The sequence below is a fragment of the Daktulosphaira vitifoliae genome, unplaced genomic scaffold (genome assembly GCF_025091365.1).
Source record: "Daktulosphaira vitifoliae isolate Bord-2020 unplaced genomic scaffold, ASM2509136v1 Scaffold_3, whole genome shotgun sequence".
NCBI classification, from domain to species: domain Eukaryota; kingdom Metazoa; phylum Arthropoda; class Insecta; order Hemiptera; family Phylloxeridae; genus Daktulosphaira; species Daktulosphaira vitifoliae.
The window spans coordinates 35,005,071-35,017,519 of record NW_026099574.1 but is presented as its reverse complement, the minus strand read 5'-3'; the positions used below and the strand labels follow the sequence as shown (position 1 = coordinate 35,017,519).

Here is a 12,449-nt window from a genome sequence, read left to right as displayed (position 1 = left end):
TTGTGAAAAAGTTGTCATTTTAAATCCCCCCCTGTGGGCAGGTTAAGTGTCAGATTTACAAAAAAAATATACCAAATGATAGGTAAAGACATCAAGCATCTATATAAAAAAAAATCATATTGATATGTTCATTTTTGAAAAAGTTACGGCAGTTTTTAGTAAAAAAAATTGAAAAAATTTCGAAAATTAGCGATTTTTAAATTTGTAATTTTTTTGGAGGTTTCCCCTATTTACGGGGAACGAGGGAAATTTTTTCAATTTTGAAGGGTAATGTCTTCGACTAGATACGATTTGTGATCTTTTGACGTATCATTGAAAGAAATCCGTTCGGTGAGAGCTGAGAAAAAGTGGTAACAGACACAAAAAAAAAAAAAAACCAATACCTTCTCAGCATCGAAGCTAAAAAAGTTAGTAAAACATTATGGTAACGATAATACATTATTTCATATTGTAAATAGTAGTAATTTTTACTTATATTAAATGTATTTATGTCGTTATATGATATACAGGGTAATCAAGAAGAAACTTTTTTTAGAAACTATTGAAAATTTTAATTTTCTAAAAGAAAAAAATTGTTTAGTACAAAAAACTCTATAATACTATGTAGTTTATTTAATCATTTTTTTTTATCCTTTCAGAGATTAAAAACCTTAACATTATTATTTTTTAATTAATAATTTCTATTTTTAACATTATATTATGATAGAAAAATAAATTGTAAATAATTTAAAAATAGTTTTTTTATTCATATTATAACGACAAATTATTATTTTTTTTTTACTATTAATTAAAAAGTTTTCTAAATAAAATATTGATAAGTCCAATAACCAGTATGTAATATTACTTTTTGAACTGTTATAATTTTTTTTTATAGGTGAGTGTGGTAGGCAACGCTATATCTATACGTTATGATAAAAATAGAGTGTCACTAAACACTACCCTGCTTCTCACTTTTTTTTACTTTCGAATGGTCAATATCTAATAATGCTTAAAGTAATAATACAAAATTAGTAATCATAAGTCAAAATTTTATTTTAACCATTTTCCATTTAATAGTAAAAAAAAGGTCCGCATAGTTGGAATATATGTAGATGATATCTAACAGTGATTAAAATCACTATAATAAAAACAGATTAGATGCAAATATGTAGATAGTGTTAAATTTTTAGAAGGAATTTTGGAATTTTCAAAGGCAAATTAATTCTTTTTTCTTTAATTATATTTTGACTACAAGTTTAGTGATTTATAAGTATAATAGAGAACTAAATACTTATTGTATCAATTAAATTTAGTAAAAAATTATTATTTAATAATATAGTATTGTAATTTTCATGAAGAATTTATAAAAAGTTATAAAGTAGTTGTATAATTTGCACACTTGGCCAGAATAGTTTTCTGAATACCCTGGGAATATTTTTTTAAATCCTTATTTAACCTAAAAAAAATATTACTAAACTTATGATTTTGAGGGATGTAAATTTATTCTAAATGTAAAAATTTTAATGTAAATATTAATTTTTTAAGTAGGATAATTCGTTGTTTTTGTAATTTATAGCATATTTAGGAATACTTAGCAAAAAAATAAGAATTTTACAATGCAAAATGTGAATTTTTAAAATTTTTGAGCATTAACTTTGGTTCTTATGAGCTGTGTAATGTATTTTAATAAATAATTGAAGTATAAAATAGTTTTTAGATTTGATAATAATGATTTATAATAGTACTCCTAGAGGTATTTTAAAAAGTAATCTACCCAAGAATGATAATTTGTTCCTTCTATGGTGAACAACTATTAAATTTGTTATTATAGATTAATAAAAAGAAAGAAAGTTTAGGGGGATTCATAATGACAACTTTTTTAAATTAATTTTTAAAAGTGTTCCGGAAATACTGACACTTTTATATTTATTTAAATTAAAGTTTATGTAATATATTTAATTATGGAAAAAAAAATTGTTGGAATTTATTTTGTCTTCACGGTGAAAATGACTACTGTATACTATTTTTGTTTTAAAATTCTTGATTATATATTTTTGTAATACATTTTTATAAGGCAATGCAGATAAAAATAATATTAATAATTTTGTTATTGGTTTTAAAGTAATGACTGGAGATAAGGAGTTAGTGTGGCTATTTTTATCACTAAGCATTTCTCGGTTTCACATCTCCTCCCATTCAGTTATTAACACGTTAATAATTTCTGAATTTAGAGTTAAACATCCATATTGATTATATATTACTTGCGGTTACTCAAGAGTAAAATAAAATATTTTATAACAATATAACACAAGGAAACTTCTTGATTTTTGCTATGTGGATTTAAATAGTATACAATGTATTATTTTTGACCGAAAAATAATTTAAGAAGTATTACACCCTTCTATGATCAATCAAATAATGCATTAAATAAATTAAAAGACTGTAGCACAAAATATATAGGAAGAATAAAAAAAGTTGTTTAATTACTATTTACTGACCTACAATATGGGCTTAGATTGAGTATGGATCTATCAATTACTATTCTGCCCAACCAAACCACTTAACAATTCTAGACCCTAATTACAATGAAAGGATCAGAATAGCTACAATGATTATTATCTTAAATTACAAAGAATAATCAATTCAAATAAAAGGATAATAATTTGTTCTTTAATATTGTTTAAACACCCAATTAACCAACATATGATACATTCTCATAATAGAACATTTTATCAGTGACTGCTCAAAATACTCAAATGCTATAATAATTCTAGAAAATCACTCTTTGAAAAAACACTCAGAGAAGAAAATGAAAAGACGACACATTAGTTCTTTATTAACCTAGGCATAACTAATTAATTATAAGTTAAATTTATTGAATATTTATTATAATAATATAAAAATAGTTATTGAAATTTATAAATTGTGGAAATAAAAGTAGATTAATTCCATTAAAATGGTTAAAATCTTTTAATAAAGAAAAAAATTTAATGAAAATAATGAAAAATGTTTAAAAAAGAATTAAATTTTAATTTATGATAAAATTATGTTTTAGCTATTTAGAATATCAGTAACAACTTATATATACATTAGTGTAGTCTTCCAATATATAGTGATTTTTTTTCTTTCAGTCTTCTGTATGGTTTCAATATGTATAAAATTTGATGTCGATTAATTAAGTTTAACCCATGCTCCCCGGTAATTATCGTAACTCAAAACTTAATAAAATAAAGAGAAAGTTGGATTAAAGTGTGAGTGAGAGTTACTTTTAATTTTTCTTGTTTCTTATAATATCTTAAGTAATAATATTGATGATTAATAGTAATGATTGATAAATAAAATAACACAATTCAATTAAGTTCACAACTTTAAAATGTAAAAATTTTGACAATGATGATCACAATGTTGGTGTAACATTGTCTAGAGCACGATAAGAATAAACCAAAGTAAGGGTTTGCTCTGCCTTTTTATTATACTTTGTACCCCCAAAAATCATCATTGTCTCATTATTAAATTATTACTGTTTATTAATAAATAATACAGAAACTATTACAGATGAATAGTATTTAGGACATTTTGAAATTTTATATATAACATCAACATTGTTTTTTACACATAAGATTAGGATTGATACAATGCGTGTAATTATTAAGATTAGAATAAAAAAGATGACAAATATAATTTATAAATTTTTTTTCGAAAGAGTGATTTTAAAAGTGACTATTAATTGATTTATGATTGAATGTGTGTATTACAATATAACTAAATAGTATGCATTTGTTGACTATTTCTCTTAAATTTTTGTTTGAAAAGATTATATTCTAAGAATATGAATATAATGTATAAATATCCCATGTTATGGTAGTGATGAGTACATTACGACATTACTTACTGAACATTCTGTAAAACTTTCCATGCTATTTAATATCACAAACGATTAGTGTGCTATTGTCAATGTTATTATATATACTAAAGTAATACGGTATGTCTTACAGCATACAGAGATATTACGCTTGTAAGATAAATAAATTTATAATATAGTAGTGTTAGTATTAGTATATCTTTGAAATTAATGTATAATTTAAACAAATGAAAATACACGTGTCTTTTAATTCTCTGTTAATTCAATCCATTATAAACTGAACATTTTTTTTTTTTTAAACAAACCTGCTGCTAATTTAAGTTATCATGATTTGTTTTACTATAACTAATTTACTTGTTTAATAGATAGATATATTTTCCACTATGAAAGATGTTATAAAAAAAACTTTTCCACCAAGAATCAAAACAAAAAGTTACTCATTCAAAAATAAAAAGTTGGTAGCAAGACAAGAAAAACTCAAAAGAGAAGTGCAAAGTAAAAAAAAGTTAATAAGTCAGTTACAATAATATAATTTTATATTGTAAATCTAAAAATATTTATAAATGAAAATTAAATATATGTTTATTATTAAATATGAAGAAAAGTTAACTTTACACAATATAAGTTTATTAAATACATGACTTCTTCTTTAAAAACTAAAAATATGAATTGTAATACCTATTGAACACAATAAAACCTAGGTTTTCACACAAATGTTATTAGTATTTATTATAGTTAATATAATATATAGTCATATTGTAAGGTATGTGATAATAAGTATATGTCTTAACTGAAATAAAAGGTATGGGGACCAAGATGATGAAGATGATGTGTATACGACACTGATGTTGAGTTTGCTGATTGGATATTCACGTGCGTGTAATCATACAGCAGTTACTGTGCTCGGCTGACACTCTGGATTAGCTGTGGCTGTCGAAAGGCCGTTGTTTTAGGAAGGGAATAAGGGTAACACCTAGGTATAAAGTGCAAGACACAAATACCAGGTGTACTTAAAAAGGAGCCCAAAGTATGAGGTGCAGGCGAAGAGCAAGGCACAAATACTTTGGGTATAAGAGAGAATAAAGAACAGGGGTAGCCAAATATGAGGTGCAGACGAAGTGCAAGACACAAGTACTCTGAAATATTGAAGTCGAGAGTAGGTAGGTAAAAAAGGAAATAAAGACTTGACTTTATGCAGTAAGCCGGACAGCAACAACGTAGTACTGAGACTGATGAATGACACAAGGCACTGGAGTCAACTGACCAAGATGGCCAGGTTTTTTGGGTATTTATAATAATTTGGACTATTGACAATTTAGCAATAAATAATAATTGTTAATTCATCAGTCTCAGGAAGCGAATGTGCTGTCTGTATTTTATTATAATAAATTCTCACAATAATGATAACGTGACACCATCACATATAATACATATTATTGAAATCAAATTTAGTAAGAAATTGATTTTTAATATGTTGTTTTGTGAAATAGTGGAGGAGTTCAACACAAAATATTTTCACTTTTGTTAAAAATATACCAAAAATTTTTGACAATTTTAAGAATAAAAACATCAAAATTTACTGATTTTAAAAATCATAATTTTTTTCCTCCATATATGGTTATTGAAAGAAATTTTTCAATTTTTAATTGTCTTCAAATAGATACAATTTATAATCTATTGATGTATTGTTGAAAGAAAGTGGTGACAGATGTTATGTCAATATATATATATATATAAATAAACACATCATAGTAAAATTAATACCTTCTCAAATTATCTCATTTAAGGACTTTAATAGGACCACCTCATAATTTCATAATAATAATTAATATTATGACAGTAATAAGAATTGAGTCATCCTTCCTTAAAATAAAGTTTAATAACGTCTAAAGATGATGATCTAAATGACAAAGTTGTTTTTTAAAAAATAAAAAAAATTATACATTTTATTAAGTTGGATGCTCTTTATCAGTACAGCTGTGATATTTATTTGTTATTGCAAAAAATTCATTATCCAAATGGGATAGTTATTTTACAGTAAAAAATATGCAATAACAATAATTATTATAAATAATAATTTATATTCTTAGTGGAATAATTATATATTTACAACAAAATTGTGTACAATTAGCTTGCAAATACTGATTTTACAATTTCACTAACAAGTAATATTTATAAATAATAATTTTTCTACAATAATTTTATTTTAATATAAAATAAATTATTTCTATTACACAGTTGATATACTTAAAATTTTATTAAAATCAACTATTATTTAACACTCATTACATAAAATTCTATTATACATTATAAAATTGATTAACTTGTGATGATTGTAACTCAATTTGCGCCATTTTAAATTGCAGAGTTTGTAACCACTTGAGAATGTCTATGTTAATTTCAGATTTAGACAAATTAGATCTTGGTATCAATGTTGGAGGTTCTCTGGGTGAATATTCGGTACATGTGTCTAAACGCAGTTTAATGTGACCAGGCAACTGAAAAAGTGTATTATTTTAATTTAATATTTATTTTGTTTTTAAAGGTTGTAAATGTAGTTCTATGTTCTTAACCTTCCTCGCCTTAATTCCAACTACTTGGAGTCGGCCACCCTTATCTTAAACTTCCACTTGACACGATCTCCCACATCAGCTGTCCTCATATTGCATTCAATAACATCTCTCTATCTCTTTTTTGGTCTTCCACTACCTCTTCTTCCTTCAACATCCATTTCTATAACTGTTCTTACAGCTTCCGATTCTTCTCTCTTCATAACATGACTAAACCATTTAACTGACCCTAAATACTTAAAACTTTTCACCTCTTCAATCACGTCCTAGCCTATTGTCACTGATCTCTTCATTTCACCTACCTCGTGTTCTCTTTTGTCAAACTCGTACTCTATATACTCTGTCTGACTTCTGCTTATTCTTAAACACTTTTCTTCAACAGCTGATCTCTAGTAATTTCATCCATCACTATAAAGAATAAGTAAGGGCTTAAAGCAGAACCTTGGTGCACTCTTACTCTTACCTGAAAACCTTCTGTTACTCCTCTTATGCTTTTTACCCTGGTACAAGTGCCATCATACATATCTTCTATTATATAATGTACCTTTTCGGAACTCCTTTTTTCATTAATGACCACTTTAAAACCTCTCTCAGTACTCTATAATACGCTTTCTCCAAATCTATAAATAACATACACAGCTTTTTCTTCTTTTCCCTAAATTTTTCTATTAGTACACAAAATATTGGCTTCATTGTTGACTTACCAGGCATAAATCCAAACTGGTTTTTAGATACCGATGTCTCATTTCTTATTCTCTTATCTATTACCTTTTCCCAAATTTTCATACTACAACTCATAAGCTTTATGCCTCTATAATTTTCACACTCCTGTATGTAACCTTTACTTTTAAATATTGGCACCACAATACTATTCCTCCATTCATTTGGAATTTTCCCTTCTAATAAAATTTTATTTAAAAGTTCCTTTAACCACCTTTTGCCAACACGGTCTAATATTTTCCATACTTCTACTGGCACTTCATCTGGTCCTACTGCTTTACTCTTTTTCACAGCCTCCAATACTTCTTTCTCACTAATTAAATCTACCAGTCCCCCATTCCACAAGATGTCCTCTAACGTCTCTTTTGGATACTCCTCATTCAGTAATTTTTCAAAATACTCTTTCCACCTTTTTTCACATCATCATCAATCAAGAGTACCTTATTATCAACACTTTTTATACACCTTATATAATGATAATCTTTAGACCTTTTCTTTCTTACTTTTGCAAGTCTATAGATTTCTTTCTCGCCTTTCTTTGTTTCTCACCTCTTAAACTTCGCCTTACTTACTACACACTTAGCTTCTTTGCACAAGCGTTTATACTCTATCCAATTTTCTCTCCTTTTGCTCTTCTATCATACTTTAACTTATTTTGCTTTTACTTATTTTCTATGATTTTTTGAACGTTCTCATCCCACCACCAGGTTTCCTTTTTTCCTGGCATTTTACTCCTACTCTCACCAACAATCTCCTTAGCAATATTCTTTACACAACTAGCAAATCATTTATGTCTACCTGACATTCCACACCGTTCTCTCTTTTACTGTCTTCACAAACTCCTTTTCATTTTCCACTTTCGATTTCCCCCGTGTTCCTTCCATTTTTGTATATTCTCTTTCCGGTACATCACAACTCCATTACCATCAATCTATGTTGTGTAGTTACACTCTCGCCTGGTATAACTTTTCAATCCTTTACTCGCTTTACACTTTCTCTCTTCCACATAAAATAATCAATCTGTGATCTATTCCTCCCACTCTTATAAGTTATATAATGTTCTCTCTTTCTAAAATAACTATTAACCACAGCAAGATCATACGATACTGCAAAATCTAGGATTCTTTCTCCAGTCTCGTTCTTCCCACTATAACCATATTCTTTCATATCCTATCCTCTCATTACCTACATGTGGATTGGTTGGATTTGAGATCAGGTGATTCAAATTTAACAATACCCAACTGTCTATTTAATTGCCATGCCGATAAAACTTTAATGCAATAAAGTTTTTTTTTAGTTTTATGCCTTTGTTTCAAATTAACCGAGGTAAAAAATCATAAATGCAGTATAATGCTATTAATAAAATACATCAAAAATTTAATTTGACATTTTGTTGCTAAAATTTTTTTTGATACGGGATGTCATCAACATCTCGTATTTTTTAATATTTATATTGATAAATAATGATATAATTTTGATGAATATCGAATATCATTATTGAAAATTTATTTTGACGCAATTTTTTACTAAAGCTAATTAATTTTTAAAATGTATTAATTATGTCTGAGTATTAATTAATACTAACCTTTATATTTTTGTCAGTCAACAATACTTCTTTCCACATAGGTAAAAGTTTACATAATGTCACTGTTCTGCATTCCAACAATGCTTCTAAAAGACTCAAAAAGTGTAGATTCACCATTTCTCCCATCTAAATCATTAAAATTACATAATTATGATGTATAAATACAGTAATTATATTAATGTAACTATGTATGTATTAACAAAGAAATAATAATATAAATCATATAAATTAAGTAAGTCAGTTGTGAAAATTTACCATTAAAAGTATCAATTTCAAAATAGTTAATTATTTATGATTTTATTGACTTCTAGAGAAATTATTTAAAAGAATATATGGTGTGGTCTACCACGTTTTGACAAATCTAATGACTTTTAATCTATTTAATATATCATGTTACTTTTTTTTAAATTATTAATATACTTTAGAACTATAAAAATAATATTTTCATACTACTAAAATAATATTATTTCTGATAATTTAATCATCAAAAAGATTTTTTTTGAAAAATTATAATACCTTTAAAAAAATTTATTTACAGAACTTTAAAATTGAACTATCATTCTTTATATTAAAAAATGTTTGAAATTTCATTATTGTCTCATAGAATGTTATTACATAAAAAAATATGAAATGAAAAAAAGTGATATGTAACAATTTTAGCTTTGATTCGAAGCTGAGAATTTTAGATTTCATTTTGTTACAGGGCAATTTAATTATATTTATAGAATCAGAAAAAATAATTTATTAATTACTATATAGTGCTTTATTCTCAACCCTTTCATTATTAAAATCAAAAGGCTATGACTATGGGGGATTTATTTCCTTAACTCTCATTCATTTGACCACTACTTAATACTTTCCAATGTTATCTTTTTGAGACAGATCTATCTATACATATAATTTGAATGCATTGTTTTATATTTCCTAATAATTTTCAACCCTAAATTATAATAAAACATACTGTTTTGGACTTTGAAGAAAGATTAAGCATGCTTTTGGTAACTTTATTCCAAAAATCGTGTAAAATATTCATTGTAAATGAATGATGATCTCCAGCTGACATCATTTGTTGAGCTGTTTGTTCCATGTATATGGTCCACAACTAATAAAATGATTACATATTAAAGTTCTTCATTATCATTTTTACTTTTCAATCTATAATATTCATACTACCATAAGTAGCAAATAAGGTATGTACCGTATTTGCTACATATTTAGAAATATTCAGATTTTTAGTACCTGACAAAGGACAAATGCGTGGAAAAGCGATGACATGTGAATAACAGACGATTTAGATTCTTCAGCAAATCCAGTCATTATTACATTAATGTGTTCTGCTATTTGACATGAAACATCTTGAGATAACGGTAAACATGGACGATTTTGCATTCCCGTAAATGAAAGTGATCCGATTAAAATCCAAGACAATAGACGAATGTGACTTAGACAATCCGAAAAATCTTTACAGTTATACATAAATAATCTGTATAATGAAATAAATAAATGATTAGAGTTATTAAAATTGTGTACAATTTTGTAAAAGATTATAATTAAACACATAAAATAAAACTTTTTTCATATAGTCAGTTTTGAATTATTATTTTTAGAGAAAAAACATTGGTGCACCTAAAAAAAAATTCCCCATAATTTCATAAAATTATCAAAAAAAAAATTGATAAGCAAAATAAAATGGAGTATTATACTCAATATTTGGCTAAACATTGCTATTACTCAAGCAGACCAGAATAATGTTCTATGTTTACATTGACATGCAAGTTAAACGTGTCTAATTGACAACTATAATTTTTGAAATTGTTATAATTTTGCTGTAATTTTTTAAAAATAATTTATGCATTTTTAGACTACGTTAGAATAATATTTTCATCCATTAAATAAAAATTTTATAAAAATATTTTTTTCATAAATTTTTTAAATTTAAATTGGGATTCTTGTTAAAGAAAATTTAAACTTGGATCTACTAATCCTGAAGGGAGGAAAAAAATGTAATAACTAAATATAATTGTTCAATCAACACAATTTTTTCCTTTACAAATCTTTAAAACTTTTATTATTTTCCAAGAAAATAAGTGTTTTATTGTTAATAAATATTCTGTATATGCGACATATTAAAAATATAATGAATATATCTTAATCAAAACATGAATAATTGAATTGATTATATACTGAGTAAATTATTCTGTAAAAAGTAATTTATTTGAAAACCAAAACATCTACAATGTATAATGATATGAAAGTTATAATCTTAAGAGTTTGACAGTAAATTTATTAAATATTGATATAGAACCGTTACATTTTAGGTCATAATTAACAGAATATTATTATCTTTTTTTTTTTTTTAATTACCTAGTTGTAGTGACAAATTATGAGAGGTATAAATATAAAATTGTCTTACTCAATAGTTTGTATTTCATTGGGTCCATAGTAAAGCCAAGGAAAAATTTTCTGTAATGACCTAGCATCTCGGGTATTACTTTTTAAAAGTTCTAATGACAAATATTGAGACATTCCTGCCTTGACTGTGCTTCCAAATGTATCATCATTAATACCTTCTTCTGGTGTTATAAAACGATTCTATATTTTTATATTAAAAATTAATTCAAGTTCAGTTATTGTATAAATAAATTTTGAGTATAAGAATTCTAATAATAGTTAAAAATAAAAGTTTATGTGGTTTATTAATGTGTAATGGTTCAAATTATAATGTATATCTTTATTTTGATTTAAATTATCTATGGCCAAATTGAAGAGGAGTCTTGTTAAAGTATTCTGAATACTTTTTAGTAGTATTTGTCTTTGGAATGAAAAATAATTTTTATTTTTAATGTGTTTCAATTTTTTGTACTTACAAAAGTTACTTATTAAAAAATAATTAATTTTTTATTTGTTAATAGAATTTATACATATTGGTAATATTTCACAATTTCGACTTATGCACTTATAAATTGATGATTTTTTTGTTACATGGCTGATTTTATATTACTTACTATTACATTATTGTTTTTTGAATTTTTGGTCTGGTAATTTTAATTACTAATGTATTTTTTAAAACGAGGTACCTCGAAATTAGGTAATTCAAAGATTAATATTTATCACTAGTACAGTTTTTTGAAGAGAAAAATTTATTTATATTCATTTATTTTAATATAAAAAAAAAGTATATATATATATAAACCTTAATTTTTGTTAATGTGTTGACATCTGTCAAAAAATCTATTATATCTTGTAAATTATTTCGTAAAAGATCCGAAGCCCCAGTTGGTGCACTAATTATTGTTGTTGGGAATGTTGGCACTATATTTTCTAATGCAGGACATTCTGGTAATATACCGCCAATATCCTGAAATTCATTATTTTTTAAAATTTAGTTATACTATAAATATTTAAAAAAATTACTTGTAGAACAAAAGCAATAAAAATAAGAAAGTTGTTATTTATGTTTTGTGTTTTGAACTTTAAGGACTGCACCAATTCTACAGTTACAACTCTGGTTAATAAAGTTTTTTCTCTCTCCTAAAATCAAAATATTATGGATATTAATACTTTAAGCGTATGTTCTACATACCCGAGCAAATGTTTTGTAGTTCAATGAACATAACTCCACTAACAAATAATAGTCAATGTAATGTTGTTGTAAAGAATAAGTTAATATTTTTGAAAAAGGTTCTAAAATTCCCTGAAAAAAAAAAAAAAATTATATATATATATATATAAT

At 25.4% G+C, this 12,449-nt stretch overlaps 2 protein-coding genes across 2 annotated transcripts in view; one reads left to right on the top strand and one right to left on the bottom strand.

Annotated features, from left to right (window-relative positions):
• Window positions 1–4,555, top strand: part of LOC126900436 (U6 snRNA-associated Sm-like protein LSm2) — a 7,830-nt gene extending 3,275 nt beyond the window's left edge. Inside the window, exon 3 of the mRNA XM_050676148.1 lies at window positions 4,207–4,555. Within this exon, the coding sequence (XP_050532105.1) occupies window positions 4,207–4,368 (162 nt within the window). The 3' untranslated portion in view covers window positions 4,369–4,555. The remainder of the gene's footprint in view (window positions 1–4,206) is intronic.
• Window positions 4,556–5,939: 1,384 nt separating this feature from the next.
• Window positions 5,940–12,449, bottom strand: part of LOC126900419 (protein unc-79 homolog) — a 45,927-nt gene continuing 39,417 nt past the window's right edge. The window contains exons 41-48 of the mRNA XM_050676113.1: window positions 12,300–12,410; window positions 12,131–12,247; window positions 11,910–12,074; window positions 11,130–11,308; window positions 9,956–10,199; window positions 9,678–9,818; window positions 8,717–8,842; window positions 5,940–6,339 (exon numbers count right to left, since the gene is read on the bottom strand). Of these exons, the coding sequence (XP_050532070.1) occupies window positions 6,142–6,339; window positions 8,717–8,842; window positions 9,678–9,818; window positions 9,956–10,199; window positions 11,130–11,308; window positions 11,910–12,074; window positions 12,131–12,247; window positions 12,300–12,410 (1,281 nt within the window). The 3' untranslated portion in view covers window positions 5,940–6,141. The remainder of the gene's footprint in view (window positions 6,340–8,716; window positions 8,843–9,677; window positions 9,819–9,955; window positions 10,200–11,129; window positions 11,309–11,909; window positions 12,075–12,130; window positions 12,248–12,299; window positions 12,411–12,449) is intronic.